Source organism: Melospiza melodia, chromosome 29 (assembly GCF_035770615.1).
Source record: "Melospiza melodia melodia isolate bMelMel2 chromosome 29, bMelMel2.pri, whole genome shotgun sequence".
Taxonomy (NCBI): Eukaryota; Metazoa; Chordata; class Aves; order Passeriformes; family Passerellidae; genus Melospiza; species Melospiza melodia.
Window position 1 is genome coordinate 3,768,485 of NC_086222.1, and position 20,272 is coordinate 3,788,756.

The window sequence follows — 20,272 nt, forward strand, 5'->3', positions numbered from 1 at the left end:
TTTCCTTAAGATTTTTCCTCCTGAGAAGCTGGGAGGCCTCAGGAACAAAATGCAAACATTGGTTATCTGCTGCTGTGGAATGCAACAGGTGCATCTGGGATTGGTCTGATGTGGTTGTTTCTAATTAATGGCCAATCACAGTCAGCTGGCTCAGACTCTCTGTCCAAGCCGCAAACCTTTGTTATCATTCTTTCTTTTTCTATTCTTAGCCAGCCTTCTGATGAAATCATTTCTTCTATTCTTTTAGTGTAGTTTTAGTATAATATATATCATAAAATAATAAATCAGCCTTCTGAAACATGGAGTCAGATCCTTGTCCCTTCCCTCATCCTCAGACCCCTGTGGACACGGTCACACTTGGCTGATGAGGAACCTGCCTGGACAGGCTCTGGCCGTGCTACAAAGGCTTGTCCAGCTCTCACTCCAGCCCTTGTTGGAGCTGAACCTCCCCACAGCCTTTCCCCTCCCATCCATCCCTGCACCTCTCCGTGTGCTGATCGTTCTGGTTGTGCCGATTCCCCGAGCCCGGTGTTGGGGACAGCAGGCAGGGCTGTGTGTCCTGGGTGAGGTGGGACCTGCCGCTGGTGAGTGCCTTTAATTCTGCGTGGTTCCTTTTGTGCAATTAAGGAGAGCTAATTAGCTCCTCTTAGTGCAGTCTCCTTGCAGAGGTAGCTGACCTCTTGTTAATCCTGGATTAAGTTCTTACTAAGAACTGGCTCTTTGTGTGTCCCAGTTAAGATGTTGACACTTTGTTCTCTCTCTCCCCTTGTTCTCCTCCTCCCCCTATTCCTCCCCATGCCTGTGAGCACATGATTCCCTGCCTCCTCCAGCCCCCACTGCTCCAGGAATCCATGGACTCTGTGAAAATGCTACTGCCAGCTCAGAAAGAGCTTTGCTTGGTCTGGCACCTGTCTAGGAGCCCATTTTCCACAAGGAGAAAGGGAGAGTGCTTCCTGTTGTTTGGCAGGGTGGTGTCGCAGACATCTTTTAGGAAAAATCTTTCCTTTAGGATTTTTCCTCCTGAGAAGCTGAGAGGCCTCAGGATCAAAATGCCCACGTTGATTATCTGCTGCTGTGGAATGCAACAAGTAGATCTTTGATTGGCCCATGTTGGTTGTTTCTAATTAATGGCCAATCACAGTCAGCTGGCTCAGACAGAGAGTACAAGCCACAAGCTTTTGTTATCATTCCTTCTTATTCTATTCTTAGCCAGCCTTTTGATGAAATCCTTTCTTCTATTCTTTTAGTATAGTTTTAATGTAATATATATCATAAAATAATAAATCAGCCTTCTGAAACATGGAGTCAGATCCTCGTCTCTTCCCTCATCCCCAGGCCCCTGTGAACACCATCACAGGCTGGGAATCCTGTGGGGTTTGAGGAGCAGCGCCCGTGGGCTGAGCAGGAATTGTCAAACAGGAGCAAAACCCCAGCAGGAGAATCCCCCCTGTCCCGAACGGTGCCGTCAGGAGTCCCCCCATTCTTTCCTGAAGAGGGTGAATAGCAAACCAGCAAATTAAACATGTGCAAAACGCTAATTACGCAGTTTCCCACCAGTGCTAATCCTGCTTGCACGTCTGAGGTTGTTGCCCTCAGGGCATGTTTTCCCTCAATGTTTCTTGACATTTCTGCTATTTTTTTTTTCAAAGACAAGGCTGGAGACACAATGCAGGTGTGTCCCCCTGGTTGTGTTCTGAGCTCAGCTGATGAGCAGAGACGTTGGGGAAGAGCTCTCCCAGTGGCTTTAACTTTTCAAACCAGATCATATTAAAGGTGGGCAAAGAATTACAGTCAAGAGTCCACTCATTCATTCCTGAAGAGGGAGAATAACAAACCAGCAAATTAAACGTGCAAAATGCCAATTACCACCCAGTTTCCCACCAGTGCTAATCCTGTTTGCACATCTCGAGGTAATTGCACTGAGTTTTCCTTCAGGACAGGTTTTCCTTCAATGTTTCTTGACATTTTTATTGCGTCTTTTTCAAAGGCAGGGCTGGAAATAAAACACAAGTGTGTGCCCCTGGTTCTGTTCTGAACTCAGCTGACCAGCAGAGAATGCTGGGGAAAAGCTCTCCCAGTGGCTTTAACTTTTCAAACCAGATCATATTAAAGGTGGGCAAAGAATTACACGGGTGGAAATGAGAAACCCTGCGTGTTTACCCACCCAGGTGCTCATTGTTCCGCAGACAGATTTTCAAGGCCTCTTTTTGTCCTTGGCTGCTGGTGTGCCTTACAGGGAGGGTAGGATTGCTCTGGAGAGCTGATCCCAGCCCCACCTGATGCTCTGCAGGCCTGGACATCCCGGCCCTGCTGTGGATCTGTCACCAGCCCTGGGCTTTAATTACCCAGCCAGTGCCTCATTTCCTCGGCTGGGAGATGCAATATGCATGAGAGTGCTTGTGTTACAGCAGCACAGCAGCCCTGCAGGCGTGCAGGCCCAGTTTGGGCAAGGAGAAGGCGCTGCCTGCCTGGCCATTGAACAGCCCGACCCAGGAAAGCGGAGGGAGGGATGCCCAGATGTGGCTCTGGTGCTCCTGCAGGGCTTGGCAGAGCTGTGGTGTGCAAGGGGCAAAGTTATGGGGAATTTGGAAAACCACACAGCACCTCAAAAGCTTTACAAGCTAAAGTTTCACCCCGAACTCTTGGAAGGACAAAGAGCTTTTACGTTTCTGCAGCACCATCCCTGGCACTGAAGACAGCTCGTTTTCATGGTGACAAAAGCTGGATGAAACTGCACTGAGAGAGGAGCTTTAGGAGCCTCTACGGAAACTCTTCTGGACATGAAACTGCAAATTCCTGTCTTGTTCAAGAGCTGCAAGAATGCATTTTATGCCAGCTGGGCTCGCTTGCACAAGCCTGCTGTTCAAGACTCAGGACAAGGACTTTATTTCATGTGTGAAGGACAATGTGAGCATCTGCCTGCTGAGCATGACATGGTCACAGCCCCGAGCTTCCTTAAAGGCTCCTAAAGCTCCTCTCTCAGTGCAGTTTCATCCAACTTTTATCACCATGAAATGAGCTGTCTTCAGTGTCTTCAGTGCAGAAATGTAAAAACTCCTTGTCCTTCCAAGAGTTTGGGGCGAAGCTTTGCACATCTGACCAAGTTTGTAAAGCTTTCGAGGTGCTGTGTGGTTTTCCAAATTCCCCATAACTTTGCCCCTTGCACACCATGCCAGTTCAGCCTAAGAAGCTTTTCTCTAAATAAATCTTGCAGTTTTACCACTTCTCACACAGTGCTTTTGGGAGCAGGACTTTTGTTTGATTCATTTCTCTCCTGACAGTCTGAAGGGAGGGTGAGGCTTCGCCTCATGTCTGTCCTGCCACTCCAGGACCTGCTTTGAGCCTTTGTGTGCTCCAGATCTGAAGCAGCCATTATATTGAATTTATCTCAGCATTTGGGTCAGTGTAGCTCATGTGGCTATTGAAAAATAGCATCTGTTCAAACCTTAAAATTCATCCAGACTAAAGGTATCAAGATTTGTGGAGGCTAAGAATTATGTTTTTAATTATTTTCTCACTTTCTGGAAGAGGAAAAAAAACACTTAAAGATCCATAGGCTGTAAAACAAAATGGGACCATTCAGATATCTCATTCCAAGTGCTGTCGAATGCCAAGTGTGAGGCTTCAATTGATTCTGGTTGGAGGTACAGAACAGTGTTTGGGAGAACACAAACCCTTGCATAATAATGCTCGCCACAGATGGGTAATTGAGCCTTGAATTAGTTACAGTGGTTAGTTCTGTTTGCTTCCCAAAATAGGTTTCTCTTGTCTGGTCAGGATTCATCCAGCTCCAATTTTCAGCATTTCCAGCTGGTACCCAGTGGGATCAAACCTGGATTCCAGGTGAGCATTTAAATTTCAGCCATTCCTTGGCCTCCAGGCTGTGCTGGAAGGATTCAGTGCCTTTAGTGCTGGTTGCTCTTCTCTGGGTTTATCCAGATTATCCACTCCCTGACCCTGGGTACAATCCTCCACACGGTGTGTCAGTGGGAGTCACATCCTTGGGCACGGGGAGTGGGAAAATTTCAATTTAAAACATCATTTCCTTGAAATAAATTACTAATTCTCCAGCTGGCAAACTTTTGGAAGCATTTGGAACAACAAAACTGACCTCAGGCTGATGGATGCAACAAAGTTATTAGAACAGTGGATTTATGTGCACCTAGGTGTAATCTCTGAGTAATATGAAGGTGATGGTAGTGTTGTGGTATCCAGACAGAGGTGTGGATGGTGGTGCTGTTTTCAGTTTAAAATGCTGTGTAGCCTTTGAATGGCACTGATCTGAGCCTGCTGGAGCAGCTCCTGCTCCCACTGCTGTTGATGACAGTGGAAGGATGGATAATCAGCCTTTTGGGGTTGATTATCCATCATTCCTTCTGGGAATTAGCACCCAAAGCTGGGACTGACTGTCAGGAAAAGAGAAAATGCTCAACCCAGGGTATGGAAAGAGCAAAATACAACAAGAGCAGCAAAGGGCAGAGTAATCAGTATTGACAGCATTGAAGGAACAGCTCCTTGTGCTGGCAGTGGGGGTCATTCACAGCACCCTGAGTCCAATAATTCAGTGTAATTCTACACAAGGACACTTGTGCTCAAATCAGGGGTGTCAGTGCAACTCCAGCTCTGTTCTACTCTATTTCCTTGCACACACAAGGCCTGGGAGGCAAATGCAAGCTGGGTGATTGCTTTGCTCTCATAATCCATAATCTTAATTTTTATTGTACTAAGAGGGACTTATTGTCCCTTATTTATTGTATTGTATTAAAGTCCATCTCCATATTCTGAAATAAAGGTGTCCCCAAGCAGGTTTGGAGGGATACAGTGTCCTAATGCTAAAAAAACCTGTAAACTTTGCTGGATTATGTTGCTTTAAAAATCCCAGGCCTGTTTACACATGGATAAGCACTGCAAAAGAAACAAAAAAAAAAAAAAAACAAAAAACCAAGAAACCAAATTAGCTTCCTAGACGGAGCCGGCTAAATTGAGTTGAGGTCACCTTAACTCTGAATGAGCGTTGTTTAATTCAGCTCAGATAATCCACGTGGCCGCTTAATTAGGGTTTAATTTTCCTGCCTGTTCTTGCTTACACGCTTTGAAACTTTCTCCCAGCAGCGCGTGTGAGGCAGGGAGGACAAAACACAATGTTTCCAACCTGTGGGATTTGAACTCCCGGGGTTTTGTTGGTGTCCTTGGAAAGCGTTTAGGGTCGGGTTTTTTGGGGTTCATTCGGGGGAGATACGAGTGGAGTGTGCAGGGAGAGAGGTGGGGAGGATAAATGCATTTCCAACCTGTCAGATCTTGAACTCATAGTGTTTAAATCCTTGAAGAGCTTTTGGGGGTGTCTTTGGAGGGGGTGATGTGAGTGGGGTGAGCAGAATACGTAAAGCGGGGAGGACAAATACAACATTTTCAACCCGTCGGATTTTTAACTCCTAGTGTTTTTTCAAGCCTTCGTAAAGCGTTTGGGGGTCTCTTTGAAGGGGGAGATGTAAACTGGGTAGGCACACTACGGAAAATGAGGACAAACACGACATTTCCAACCGATTTTTAACTCGTAGTGTTTAAATCCTCGAAAAGCGTTTTGGGGTCTCTGTGGCGCGGGAGATGTAAACGAGATGGGCACATTCCGTAAAAGAGGAGGACAAACACAACATTTCCAACCTGTCAGATCTTTAACTCCTTGTTTAAATCCTTGAAAAGCTTTTGGGGGTCTCTTTGGAGGGGGTGATGCAATCGGGGTGTGCACATTCTGTAAAATGAGGGAGGACAGACATTTCCAACCTGTCAGATTTTAACTCGTAGTGTTTAAAACCTCAAAAAGCCTTTGGGGGTCTCTTTGGCAGGGGTGATGCGAGTGGGGCGGGCAGGAGTGGGCGCATTCTGTAAAATAAGGACAAACACAACATTTCCAACCTGTCGGATCTTTAACTCGTAGAGTTTTTTTCCAGCCTTTTTAAAGCCTTTGGGGGTCTCTTTGCTGAGATGATGCGAGTGGGGCAGGCAGGGGTAGACACACTGTGTAAAACGAGGAGGACAAACACATTTCCAACCTGCCGCATTTTAACTCGTAGCTTTGTTTAAATCCTCGAAAAGTGTTTGGGGGGTCTCTGCAGGGGTGATGCGATTGGGGCAGGCAGACGTGGACTCATTATGTCAAACGAGGAGGACAAACACAACGTTTCCAACCTGTCGGATTTTTAACTCGTAGCGTTTTTTCCACCCTTTGGGGGTCTCTTTGCCGGGGTGATGCGAGCGGGGCAGACTGGGGTGGGCACATTCTGTAAAACTGGGAGGACAAACACAACATTTCCAACCTGTCGGATCTGTAACTCGTACCGTTTTTCCAGCCTTTGGGGGTCTCTTTGCCGGGTTGCTGCGAGCGGGGCAGGCAGGATTGGGCACATTCTGTAAAACACAACATTCCCAACCTGTCGGATTTGCAACTCATAGCGTTTTTTTCAATCCTTTGAGGGTCTCTTTGCCGGGGTGATGCGAGCGGGGCAGGCAGGATTGGGCACATTCTGTAAAACACAACATTTCCAATCTGTCGGATCTGTAACTCGTACCGGTTTTTTCAGCCTTTGGGGGTCCCTTTGCCCGGTTGATGCGCTCGGGGCGGGCCGGGGTGGGCGCATTCTGTAAAATGAAGACAAACACAACATTTCCAACCTGTCGGATCTGTAACTCGTACCGTTTTCCCCACCCTTTGGGGGTCCCTTTGCCGGGCTGATGCGCTCGGGGCGGGCAGGGGTGGGCGCATTATGTAAAGCGCTGCGCAGGCGTGTGCGCGGAGCGTGTGCGGCCGCACCGGGCAGCATCAGCGGGGGGACGGGCATGGGCACGGCCGGGGCCGGGGCAGCGCCGCGGGGCCCCTGAGAGCCCGGGCAGGGCCGTGCCATGCTGCAGGAGGTGAGTACCCTCCCGGCCGGCCGCACAGTGCATGAATGAATGAATGAACCCCATGAGTGCCGGGCGATCCCCACTGAATTCCGCCTAGCTGCCGCTGCTGCCGCTGCTGCCGCTGCTGCCGAGCCGCTCCACGCTCCCCAATGGCTGCCAGGTCAGTGCTGTCGCTGTCACACGTGTGTCACACGCAGGGCTCGGCGCTGGCGGCTCCTCCATCGCACACAGGCGCTCTCCGGGCAGATTAAAGCCGGAGTCCATGTTGGTTGCTGCTGCTGCTGCTGCTGCTGCTCCTCTGCGTTCGGGGGGCTGGAGAGCAGGCGGCGTGACATCATGGTGCAGAGATGCTTCGTTTCTCTTCCTTTCCGCGGGCCGATGCCTTTTGAATTTTCATTTTATTTCATTTCATTTCATTCTCCCTCTCCTTGTTCTGTGCCCCCCACGCACGTGCCCTGCCTCTCCTGCAGGGCGGAATTGCTAAAACAGCCTTTTCGATTGTTCCGAACAATGGGCAAATCTGATTGTTTGGGTTCTATTTTTTTTTCTTTTCTTTCTTCTTTATTTTTTTTCCCCCCAGCTTTCATTCCCCTCACCCCTCCTCATTTCCCCTGCTGTGTCCCCCCCATCCCCCATTCCCACTGTCCCCATCCCCCATTCCCATAGGGACACTCATTCCTGCCGTAACATCTGGGTCCAGGAAAGGGGGAGGCAGGAGGGGTCGGGGCTGGGTGCGTCACGGAGCTGCTGCTGCAGGAACATGGTTGGGTTTGTTTGCCCATGTGCTCTCTCCTGCCTCTACAAGGGCTCGTGGTTCCGCTCTGCCTTCCTCTCGCCGTGTTTGTGTGTTTGCACTGATGGGGAGAGGCAGGGTTTGGTTTGTGCCGCTTTTTCAGGCTCTGCTCCAGAGTCTATACAGGTGGCTTTGTTTTTTTTAATATTTTTTTGGCAAGGGAGAAGAGTAGGAAGCGAGGATTCATTGCACTGTGTGTGTTCATAGACAGGGAGAATCTGCTGAAAGCCCTGAAAAAATAGCTTTTCCTTAGACTGCTGGTGGCTGGCATTGTCCTGTGCATCATGGAAATGCTGCTTCAGAAAAGAGAATCTATTCCTGTTCCCTTGCTCCATTAAATCACATGCATCTGCAGGAGAGGCTAGATTAGATAGATTTAGGATGCAGCTTGTGATTTTGACTCAGTAGGATGGAAACTTCAAATCTTGGGGATGTATTTACATTTACAGCAGCGCAATAACTCAGAACCCTCAACATTCTCTTGGAGAAGCCTCTAGCTGATAAAGAGCTGAGTGAAACCCCTGTGTGATAAAGAGCTGGGTGAGACCCCCATGTGATAAAGAGCTGGGTGAGACCCCCATGTGATAAGGAGCTGGATGGAGCCGCCATAACTTGGAACCCCCAAGATTCTCTTGGAGAAGCCCCCATGTGATAAAGAGCTGGATAGAACCCCTATCTGATAAACAGGTGGATGGAGCCCCCATCTGATAAAGAGCTGGGTGAAACCCCCATGCGATAAAGAGCTGAATGAACCCCCCATGTGATAAGAGGCTGGATGAAATCCCCAGCTGATAAAGAACTGGGAGAAACCCCCATCTGATAAGGAGCTGGATGAAACCCCCATGTGATAAAGAGCTGGATGGAGCCCCCATGTGATAAAGAGCTGGGTGAAACCCCCATCTGATAAACAGCTGGATGGAATCCCCAACTAATAAACACCTGGATGAAGCAGGAGAGGATCTGTTAAAGGGAGGGGACCAGGTTGAGCCAGGTCCTCAGGACAAAGGGCACTCTGTGGCTCTTGCACCGAGGGGCTCTGGCCCTCTCTGGTTGTGCCTCAGGGCTGGAGCAGAGCAGGCGGGACGCTGCACAAGAGGGATCAATCGGAAGTTGTTGTTTTGTTATTTTCAGAAAGGTAACGGGAGGAAACATCAAGGGCTGAACAAAGGGAAGCGGCTTTGATCCCAGCTTTGAAGATCGCAACGTCTCCCATCCAATAACTTGTGAGGGCTGTGCTGACGAGCCGTGGGAGTGAGAGGGACGATGCAGAGCTGCAGCTTTGTCTCCTGCTGCACAATGTCCCTGCCGCCCCCGCTGCCAGCCTTCCTCAGAGCCTTCCTCGGGGCTTTGTGAGCCCTGCACAAGGCTGGGCTGGGGATAAAGCCCATCAAGCCTTGCTGGAGTTACAGCAGGGAAAAAAAGCGCCTGAGCTCTTCTGGGAGTTGTATCACACCTACATCCCCACCCCAAAGTGGGCCTGGGTGCTCAGCCCCAGCTCTGTTGCTTTATCTCACTCTCCCGGGGAATAAAGCACAGATGACAGCAGCATTGCATATCCCCAAAGCGCTGAAAGATTCTGATGTTAGCTTGGAAACGACAAGGATTAAAATAACCAGCTTGGATTTGTTTTAATTTTTATTTTTATCCTTTGAGCTGTCAGGTTTTCAAAACTTCCCTCACATCAAAGATGGTTGAACAGTGTCTGTTGATGTTTTGTTTATTTCTTAAACAAGGCTTGCAAGCTCTGTTCTGCCCCGAGTTCCAGCCTTGGAGATGTTGATGGAAGCATCAGACACTGGAGTTCTTGCTGTTAATTACAGGAGCTGCTGACTCTGTGGTGGGGAGGGGAGGAAAACAAAGCCTGGATCTGTTCCTCCTTGGGAAGTGAGTGGGTGACCTGCAGGTGACAGTGCTGGGGCTGTGTCTGTCACCTTCAGAGGGATGTGAAATTCTTACTTTGTGCTGTTTCTCCTTCACTGCCTCCCAGATTTGTATTATCCATCACACTTTGTTTGATGTGGCTTTGGAGCAAGTGGAATTACAATAATTTGGGACTGAGGGAGGGTTTAGGGTGTGATTTGTAACCCTGCTCATTAACGACCCTTTCCAAGCTGTGACTGGTGCATTATTGGATTTATTATTCAGACCTCTCTTGTTGCATTTCAGGAACATTTTCCAACTTTTCCTCGGGATTTTTGCAGCCACCCCAAGCAGGAAGGGAGAGGTTTCTTCCAAGCTGGCTGAGGGGGGGTTTCTGTGAGAGATGAGGCCGTTTGTCCGTGGGTCTGTCTGTCTCCAGTGGTAACCAGGATCGGGTGATCCACAGGGACAATGCCGTGGTTAATAATGCATCTGCCCATCCTCGCACTGCTGGCTCTGGGCAGAAGGCAAATTCCTCCCTAATGCTTGCAGTGATTTGCTAATCCTCTGAGGCATAATAATTGCATTAATTTTATTTCATGAATATGTAAACATGTGATTGGATGTCACGGGAGGACAGCATTCTGTGAAATGGCAAAACAGACAGAATAAATCTTAAACAAATCTGGACTTTCCTGCTCAAAAACATGCAGAAGGCAGACTATTTTTATATTCTTTTCAAAGCACTTGTCATGAAACACTCCTGTTTCTGCACAGCCCTGCAGGTGTCATTGCTTTTTTGACTTATTGCTTTCTCTTTTGTCTCTCTTGCTGGGAGATGTAATAGAAATATAACATTTTGTTATTGCTTGTAGAGCAGTGGCGGGCCCAGGGAATTGCTCCAGGATCTGTGCAGGTTTTCATTCTTGGATGATCAATTTGAAGGGAGTGTAGGTTGGTGATCAAAAGTTGTTACCATCTGTTTGCTGTTTGGGAGACTGCATAATGAGCTGCTGAATCTCCTCGTTTTCCACTGATGTCAGACTGGATGGCAGAAAAGTATCTTTGTAGGCGTCTAATTAACCCCTCTAATAGTTCTTTCTGAGGAGAATTAACTCTTTTCAGTGCCACAGCCAGGCCTGAGGTGCCTTCTTGACCTTTCTGCTCTTTTCCAGACTACCAGCACAATTCTGTGCTGCCCTCAAGGATCTCCTCTGGTCTCGCTCAGGAAAGTGCAGGCACAGGCTTGGCTTTGCACAGCCCGTGGATTTCAGACACAGAGAGTTCAATATGCGCTTCAATCTGTGCATTTCTGCTGGGCTGGGGACATATTGCTCAGCACTTGCAGAGCTGAGCTCAAATTGCAGCACAAACCCCAATTCTGGGCCTGGCAGAGCTCCTTACCAGGTCGGTTCTGCAGGGAAAAGTGAGTAATTGCAGGATGACTCTTGGAAAGCAAATTCTTGGGAGAGCTGAGGGAAGAAGACACTTGGAGGCCTTTAAGCTTTCCAGATCAGGACTTGCTTGAGGAAATCCAAGGGGCTGAGAAATGCACTGCAGGGAATGGTGTGGGTGGTGTTCTTCTGCCCCTGAGAAGCTGCTGGTGGCCACAGCTGAGTACCTGAGGCTTCTTTAGCTGAGCTGCTCTAGTTGCAAAACTCTTTGGGTGTTTTTCCTACTTCTGTCCGAATTCTAATTCACATCCTGCAAGTGGCAGGGCCAAAGGAGTACCTGAGGCTTCTTTAGCTCAGCTGCTCTAGTTGCAAAACTCTTTGGTCCTTCTCCCACTTGTGGCTGAATTCTGGTTCACATCCTGCAAGTGGCAGAGCCAGAGGGATTTGCTGTGCTGAGCTGTGTCACAGGTGTGTGACAATGCCCTCTGGAGCTGGCTGCTGGCTCTGGGGGCACATTTGGGAAGGAACTGCTTGTGTCAGTCCCAGGGACGGCTGAGATTTCAGACTTTGGTGTCACTCCAGGATGCTTGGGTGTCATTCATGCAGGATTCATTTACCAGGCTGCAGCAAAGGCAGGTTTCTCGTGGAGTTCTCAATGAAAACATTATAAAGAGTTCCTTTATGATTTTAAGAACACCAGGCTTAACTTGTGGAATACCTTTCCAAAAGTGACTGCTCGGTGAAGCTCTGTTCATCACCTGGTTCAGCCCCTTACAGGGAATATTCTGTTGGAGGAGAAATTTGGCCTTTCTGTGCCTCCCCTGGTGTCTCAGGAGCTGGTCCATGCATTGCCAAATGTTCTTTTCCATCAGCTGAAGGAAAACTTGTAGAATCCCAGAATGGTTTGGGTTGGAAAGGCCCTTAAACATCATCTGTCCCATGGGCAGGGACGCCTTCCACTCTCCCAGGTTGTTCCAAGCTTCATCTTGGAATTCCAGGGATGGAGCAGCCCCAGCTTCTCTGGGCACCTCTGCCAGGGCCTCCCCACCCTCACAGGGAACAATTTCAACCTAAATTTCCCCTCTTTCAGTCTGAATCTGTTACTCCTTGTCCCATCACTACAATTTCTGCTCTCCTTCTCCAAGATGCTGGCAGGCTGCAGATATTGATGCTTTTCCTCAACATCTGAGCAGAGTTTGGCCCCTTCCCACCCGCCCCACGCTTGCTGATGGTATTTTGGTGAGGTTTTTCCTTTAGGGACAGCAAGGACATAAAGCAAGGAGACAAAGCCTTGGAATTCCAGGGATGGAGCAGCCCCAGCTTCTCTGGGCACCTCTGCCAGGGCCTCCCCACCTTCACAGGGAACAATTCCTTCATTTATCCAACCTAAATTTCCCCTCTTTCAGTCTGACTTTATTACTCCTTGTCCTATCACTACAATTTCTGCTAAAACCCCCTCTCCAGCTCCAAGATACTGGCAGGCTGCAGATATTGATGCTTTTCCTCAACATCTGAGCAGAGTTTGGCCCCTTCCCACCCACCCCACGCTTGCTGATGGTATTTTGGTGAGGTTTTTCCTTTAGGGACAGCAAGGACATAAAGCAAGGAGACAAACCCAGCCTCCTGTGCTTTCCAATGCTCTGTGCAGAGGTTTTCACCTCAGAGCAAAGGGGCTGCTGCTTAGGTGGGCTTGTTTGTGTTCTGTCCCTCACTTAATCTGTCTCACCCACTGAAGGCCACTCTGCAGGGGGACGTGAGGCCCTGAATGCACTCTGGGCAATTAGGTCTCTAAAGCGTTATTTATTACAATTATTTTTATTTCAAAGTGGGTCAGGGCCGTTTTGGCATTTCAGGCGTGGATTGCTGGTTCAATTGCAGGCCTCGGTCGCCATGGCAACTGCAGAAAGCGTTCGTCATGGCTGGGCTTGGGCTGGATTCAAACTGCAGGGAAGGAGCAGGAGCACGGAGAGCCCTGAGGGGCTCGGGGCGGGGGCAGCCCTGTGCTCTCCGTGCCCGTCCTCGCTGGCATCAGCCAAAAGATTCATCATTTTATCTGTTGGTGCAGTCCCTCTTGTCAGAAATATTCAGCTTTTCCCAATTATCGGGAAATTCAGCCCTCCTGGCTTTGGTATTTGTGCCACTGACTGCAGGGAGAGCCAGAGAAGGAGCCCTTGGTGTTTTTTCCCTCCTCCTGTTTCTACAGAAGTGAGAATCCACACACACACAAGATGAGATTTGTGGATGGATTTAATTTTTTAAACTAAAAAATGAGCTTGAAATGAGTCCTTCATGTGAGAAATATTCAGCTTTTCTCAGTTGTCAGAAAATAGGAGGGAAATTCAAACTCCAGGGAAGGAGCACGGAGAGCCCTGAGGGGCTCGGGGCAGGGGCAGCCACGTGCTCTCCGTGCCCATCCTCGCTGGCATCACCCAAAAGACCCATAATTTTCTCTGTCTGTGCAGCCCCTCATGTGAGAAATATTCAGCTTTTCCCAATTATCAGAATATAGGAGCCCTCCTGGGTTTGTTATTTGTGCCACTGACTGCAGGGAGAGCAAAAGAAGGAGCCCTTGGTGTTATTATCCCCCCTATTTTGGCAGAGGTGAGAATCCACACACACCGAGCACAATAGATGTGGATGGATTTAATTTTTTAAACTAAAAAATGAGCTTGAAACGAGTCCTTCATGTCAGAAATATTCAGCTTTTCCCAGTTATCAGAAAGCAGGAGGGAAATTCAGCCCTCCTGGGTTTGATATTTGTGCCACTGACTGCCGGGAGAGCCAAAGAAGGAGCCCTTGATGTTATTTTTCCCTCCTATTTCTGCAAAGGTGAGAATCCACACACACCTAACATGATATTTGTGGATGGATTTAATTTTTTAAATGAGCTTGAAAGACAGAATCTGCCCAGGGTTGTGCTTGGCAGAGCTGGCACCAGAAATTGTGGCTATGGCAGTGTGTGAGCTGGGCAAAAATAAAATTGCCAGCTCTAAGCAATGGTCTGAATGCACCTGAATGATCTAAAACATCTGAGCTGGTGCTGCTCCTGTGCAGCTGTAGCGCTGGGCTGTGACCAAAACCCCACCTTGAGGAGCTTTGCAAGACCAAAAAAAGACTAAAATAGCACCAAACTTTGCAGCATTTTTTGAGTTTCACCTGCACGCTATGGCAGCTGTACCCTGGTTTTGAGCTGCTCATTCTGAGCAGCATTGAGCAGCAGCAAAATCTCCCAAGTGCAAACTGAAAGCAAACAGAGGCTGGAGACTGAGTTTGGCTTTTTTTTGGTCTTGACAGAGCTGCTCTAAACTCAGGCTCAAAGTGAAACTGAACTCGCACGAAGTGAAAATGAGACAGGGGTTGTGTGTGGTAAACTCAGGTTTTGTAGAGGAAAAAAATAGCCCATGTGTTCACACAGGTTTAGCCAGTGATGGGGACAGTGGCTTCAAATTCTTGCCTTGTGTTTTTGGGGACCACTCACACAACCAGTGTCGCCTCAATAACAAGCAGGACCAACACAGCTTCAGAATTCAGAGGTTTTAATTAGAAATCTACCTTTTCTGCAGTCTGTAAAAATGGCAATTCAGAACCAGTTCCATCAGTTCAGAACCAATTCCATCCCTGGGACTGCTGCTGATGAACTTGGAGCCACCAATCTAGCTCTGCTGGGCTGCTAAAATTGAGTTGAGCAGGAGCACAGACCAGGTGAAACATCACTTTGACTGGATCAGCTGAAAATCTGTGAAGGAACCTGATGCTTTTTAGTACTTCAGTAAAATAAGAAATCCCTGATAATTTTACTTCATGTTATACCTGAAATGTGGCAGGCAGAGCTGCTGGGAGAATGGTCCAGATCATTTTTTGATTTGTGTTTTCCTGCAGTTATTATTTGGGGGGGGGATTAAATCTTGAATATTGCTATTTTATATATATATGTGTGTATATATATATATGTGTGTGTATATATGTATATATATATATGTATATATATATGTGTATATATATATATATATGTATGTATATATAAATATATGTGTGTGTGTGTGTGTATTTATATATATCTTGAATATTGTTATTGCTGCACTGGTTTAGCATTCAATATTCCTGTGCCTTGTCCAGGGAAAGGGAGGGCACAGGACAAGAGGATGTGACAATATTTCCCTTGAGAATGTTCAGTTGCTCCTGGTGAAGAGCCCCAAGCCAAAGGGGATTGTTTTGCACTGGAGCTGCCTTGGGGTTTGGGTGATATTTGAGCAGGTTTTTATTGCTCTGTATTTCTCATCCTACTGAGTAGAAATAGGTAACAGAGCAGAGTTTAACTTAATCCACCTTCCTGCCCACAGAACATTTTGCACACCCTTTTTCATTTCAAGCCTGAAATGAAATTCCACACTTTGTAGGGATGAAAACATCTTCCCAGGGGCTCCTGGGACGCTCCATGCTGCTGTTCCTGCCCCGTGCCAGCTCCCAGGAAATCTGATTCTGGCCCTGTTTGCATAAGCAGCTTGGCTGGGTGCTTCCTGCAGGCTGCTCAGGGAAAATTTCATCACTTGTGCATTGACACAAGCAGTGAGCAAATAAAGGAGAATTTACAAGAGCAGTTCATCCAAAACCAAACCAAGCCAAACCCGGGGAGTGTGTTACACCCGCTGCTTGTATCTAACTAATGCTTGTAAAATGGTTTTGGCATCTTCAGAGGTAAGGAGAGATGGATATGGTTTTTATCTGGCAATTAATGAAACCTCAGGCATGTGTTCAGCTCCTCTAGGTTTTCAGGGAGGAAATGATCCATTTGGAGCACGTTGCTGTGCATTATTGTGATTGCTGTGTGCAGTTTGGCTTTAATCATAGCCCTTAAGAGTCTAACAACTTCTTTAATTCAGTCCCTCGCAGCTGTAATTCCTCCATCCTTTCCCTGCTGCCTGTGCTGTCAGGTGTTTGGTGTTGCTCATGAGAAATCAGGCTCCTGAAGAAGTTTGTACAGATGCAATCCCCGCACCAGGCTCCTCTGTGACCTGCTGGCTTGGGCAGCACAGCTGGAAAAGCCTCGAGGATGTCTGGCCTGGTCAGAAATAGATTTGGCTCCTGAAGGAAATGAGTGACGGAGTGAAAAATGGGAGTAGTGTGTGGGATTCTGAAGAGTCTGGCAGGAAGGAGAGGCATCAAAAGAGAAGGAGCAGTGAGGAAATCTGAGTTTTCCTGTTCTGTGTTAGTTTGTACATTACTGGGACATTTGCTGAAGAAAGAGAATGAGAAGTTCCATTCCCCTCATAATTTCTGTAAAACCCTGAAAGGCCTTGCTTTTCCCATTGTGAAAAAGGAACTTAATTTTTAATTTTTTTGTAATCACAAACGCTTTTGGGTCACAGCAAACCGTTTCCATGCCCAGCTCTAACTGGTGTGGGAAAGGATGGCTCTGCACAGGAAATGCTGCATTGAATGTCATCACAACTCCCCTCCCAGAGCCCAGGGGTTTGTGATGCTCTTTGATGGGGTGTTTTGTGAAAGGTGTGACCCCATTTTCGTGCATCCTGTTGAGAAGAGCCGCGCTAACAAAGGAGGGGCAGCGTGTATTGAGCACACGCTGACACTTCTCTCGTTCTTCAGTGCACATTTGATTTTTCTAAGCTCAGATCGTTTTAAACTCCAGGAGCCAACGCGTTTCTTCTGGTGGGCACTGCTCTGTGCTCTGAGGGGTTGGAGGGTGGTCGGAGAAAGGCACTGCCAGCAGCTCCTCTGCTAAAGGAGAAGTGCCCAAACCCACGGGGGGCGCGGGGAGTGCTGCTCTGGCAGCTGAGGAAGCAGCTCTGCGCTGTGGCTGCTGCCCAGCCCGGGCTGTTTCAGCGTGGCCATGCTCTAACCGTGCTCCGTGCCCTCCCTGTTCCCCGCAGCACCGCCAGTAACTCCAACCGCAGCACGCCCGCCTGCTCCCCGATCCTGCGCAAACGCTCGCGCTCGCCCACGCCGCAGGACGCCCAGGGGGACGCCATGGTGGAGAAGGGCTCCGACCACTCCTCGGACAAGTCGCCGTCCACGCCGGAGCAGGGCGTCCAGAGGAGCTGCTCCTCACAGTCAGGCCGCAGCGGGGCCAAGAACTCCAAGGTGAGCCTGGGCGCGGGGACGCGGTGCCGGGAGCAGCCGCGCTGGCTTTGTCCTCTGCCGCCTTCTTCTCTGGCTGGTTCCCTCCCTCTTCACACGTGGGGTTTCTGAGGGTTCTGCTAACTCAGAGTCCTTCGCCTGGGTCAGGCTGAGCACAGCTGTGAGGCTGCAGCTTTCTCTAGGTCCTGTTTGCTCTAGGTCCTTTCTCTCAAGGAAAGGTGCTTTCTCTAGGTCCTTTCTCTCAAGCTGAGAAAGGAAAGGTGCTTTCTCTAGGTCCTTTCTCTAGGAATGGTCTTTTCTCTAGGTCCTGTTTTCTCTGGGTCCTTTCTCTCGAGGAAAGGTCCTTTCTCTAGGTCCTTTCTCTTGAGAAAAGATCCTTTCTCTAGGTCCTGTTTTCTCTAGGTCTTGTTTTCTCTAAGTCCTTTCTCTCCAGGAAAGGTCCTTTCTCCAGGTCCTTTCTCTCTAAGTCCTGTTTTCTCTAAGTCCTTTCTGTAGGTCCTTTCTCTAGGAATGGTCCTTTCTCTAGGTCATGTTTTCTCTAGGTCCTGTTTTCTCTAGGAGCTTTCTCTCCAGGAAAGGTCCTTTCTCTAGGTCCTTTCTCCCGAGGTCCTGTTCCTTGGGAGGTTCTGTGGGAAAACTCCTCCACCAGGGGTTTTCACACACCTTGAAAATCAGCTGTTGCAATTGCTTTTTTTTTCACCTGGATCATGAAATCAATCAGGTTTCCCCTGTGAAGGGCCTGTGCATTTCCCCAGTCCTATCCAAGCCCTCTGAGATCAGTTCAAATTGCACAGAATCACTTTTCCTACCCTCTGCCCATCCCTCCCATGGCTGCAGTGTTATGGCTGGCTTGCCCAGGGTCGCTGATATTTTCCCCAGGAAGGTTTTGTGTCTTTGGATGGTGTTAGAAACAGCTTTGTCTTTACTGTGTAGGGAAAGAGTGTTTCAGGTTTGGCTCTAGGTTTTTGTGTGAGCAGTGGGACCTGGTAAAACACACACAAGAGCCTGGGGTGCCAAATAAACCTTTGATTATGACCCAAGATCAGTGATGTGTCAGCTGTCAGGAGCACTTGTGTTTGCCCAGATTTTTGAAGGGAGATGTTTCAGCCTGAATAATTTCCCAGGCAGAACTCTGATGGTTTGTATAAAATGAATTGTTTGATGTTTGCCTGATTTATTGCTGGATTGTGTCACAGACCAGAAATCCTCATCCCCTCCCCTTCGTGGCCACTCAGCAGAGGGAACAGCGCTCAGTGGCCCACATTCTCATCTCTCACCACTCTGGGGCAGTCTGTGAGGGGGGGAAAAGGGTTTTTCAAGCTGAATCATTGGCGTTCTGAGGTTGCCCTTGAGGTCAGCCTGGCTTCCTGTGCACGCAGTGACCTACAAACCCCGTCCCAGGGCTGGTGACACCCTCAGCACGGGGTTGCCAGCACTGAGTTCCCAAAGGAAGCCATGGGTGGGAGGCAGGAGGATGCAGGGCACCCTGGAGCCACACTGGGGGTGCTCACAGGGAAATGGGATCCTTGGGAAGGGGAGCTGTCGCTATAGGACACGAAAAAACAGAAACTCACACCGCTGTTCTCAAGGTGAAGGAAAAAAGAAGTTTATTTTCCAACTCTAACATTTATAGTTTTCTAACAGTGACAGTAGATGGGAGGGTGACGGTGCCACCTCTCCAATGACGCTGGTCAAACTAACAGTCCATCAACTTTCTCTTCTTCTATAAAAGAATGCAAAACCATGAATTATTTACAGAAAGTGTGTGAGAAAGTTCACTACAGGAATGTCTACATTAAAAAGCTTAGAAAATCTTAATGACAGGGAACCACAGAGAGGAGTTGTGTCACCCTGGCCCTCAAAATTAAAATCATGGGAGTGAGAATTTTACCAACACAGTGACTGCTAAGCTGAACTTTAATTCATCCCTGGTGTTTTCCAAGAGGGTGCAGTGCTCTCTGTTGGGTGTGTGGGTTTTCCTTCTCTTGATCTGCCAGGTAATTTTTTCTTTTCTCCCTAATTTCTCTCTTTTCATTCCTGCATGCTTTCTCTCCGATTAAGTCACACAAGCGCCTCTCCAAAGTAAGCCTTCTTTTTTCTCTCCTGTCCCCCCCACTGTAGAGCTGTCTCACCACTCAGGAACCCTCCCTGTGGTGCTGAGTGCTGACCCCAGCCAGGCATTCTCCTGCTGAGCCTGGGAGAATGCCAGCAAGAGCTCAGCCCCGTGCCTGTAGCTGGAAGCTGGGTTCACTGGCATCACTGGCATCTCTGTGTTTGCTCACACAGACTGAGAACTGGCCTCTTCATCGCACCCCTGTGATGAGCATTATCACGTCCCAAACCATTTCAACCTTTCAGTTCTGCTTTCCCCTCTCCCTTGAAGTGAGCTGCTGTTTTTGCCAGGGAGAAATCCTCTGGAGCTGAACAGAGCCACCTTCCCTTCTCTTTCCTTCTCCTTCCATGATTTCAGAAACCAGAGTTGTTCCGTGTTTTCAGAAACCGGAGTTGTTCTCCATGACTTCTTCCCTGCTTTCCATGACAAATTGCATTTTTGTGGCCAGTGATCTCAGCTTACTGCCCTGGCAAGCTCTGCTGTGTGATGTAAATATTAAAGATCAGTGATTTCAGGTGAACCCAGCTTGAACCTGGTAGAGCAGAACCTGTCCCAAATGAATTGTGAGAATTCATGGGCTCGCTCTGAGAGGTGAGAAGTGGAAGATCCCCCTGTGGGTGCTTGAATTGGAGATAAGATCGTTTGGGATTTGATCTCACACCTCTTTGCTGCCCTCAGAAGAGTGGAAAAATCAGAAACACAGGTGGGGTGTTGTTGGAGAAAGTGGCATTTCCACTTTGTGGCAGCAGAATGGCTTGGATGGCTTCACAAAAATCCACAGAATGGCTTCACAAAAATCCTCAGAATCCTTGTCCTGGCCTTTCCCCAGTGGATGCCTCAGGTTCCCTTCTAGGCAAGTTCTCAGAGAGCAGTGCTGGCTCACTGTCATCCCTTGGTCATGGTCCTTGTGACCAGCCTGACCTTGCATGACTTGCTGCTGCCTGCTGGGAGCTTCTTGGTGTGTTTTATTTCAGACAGATTGTCTTGTGCTTGGTCTCTGTAGCTGGGATAAGTGCAGGGGAGCACTGGGGGGCTAAAGCCTCAAGGTGAGGTGTGCAAGGTGTGGAGCAGCAGAGTCCTGGCAGGTGAGTGTGGGCAGGATAGGCTGTGCTGAGC

At 48.5% G+C, this 20,272-nt stretch overlaps 1 protein-coding gene across 6 annotated transcripts in view; it reads left to right on the plus strand.

Annotated features, from left to right (window-relative positions):
• GRAMD1B (GRAM domain containing 1B) overlaps nt 1-20,272 on the plus strand; it is a 124,836-nt gene that overhangs the window by 60,469 nt on the left and 44,095 nt on the right. For 5 of the 6 annotated variants that reach the window (XM_063178252.1, XM_063178253.1, XM_063178256.1 and 2 more), the window contains one exon: nt 16,836-17,046. In XM_063178252.1, the coding sequence (XP_063034322.1) occupies nt 16,836-17,046 (211 nt within the window). Of the gene's footprint in view, nt 1-6,957; nt 7,061-16,835; nt 17,047-20,272 lie in introns of those variants that run through there. The other variant, XM_063178255.1, reaches the window with a different exon arrangement.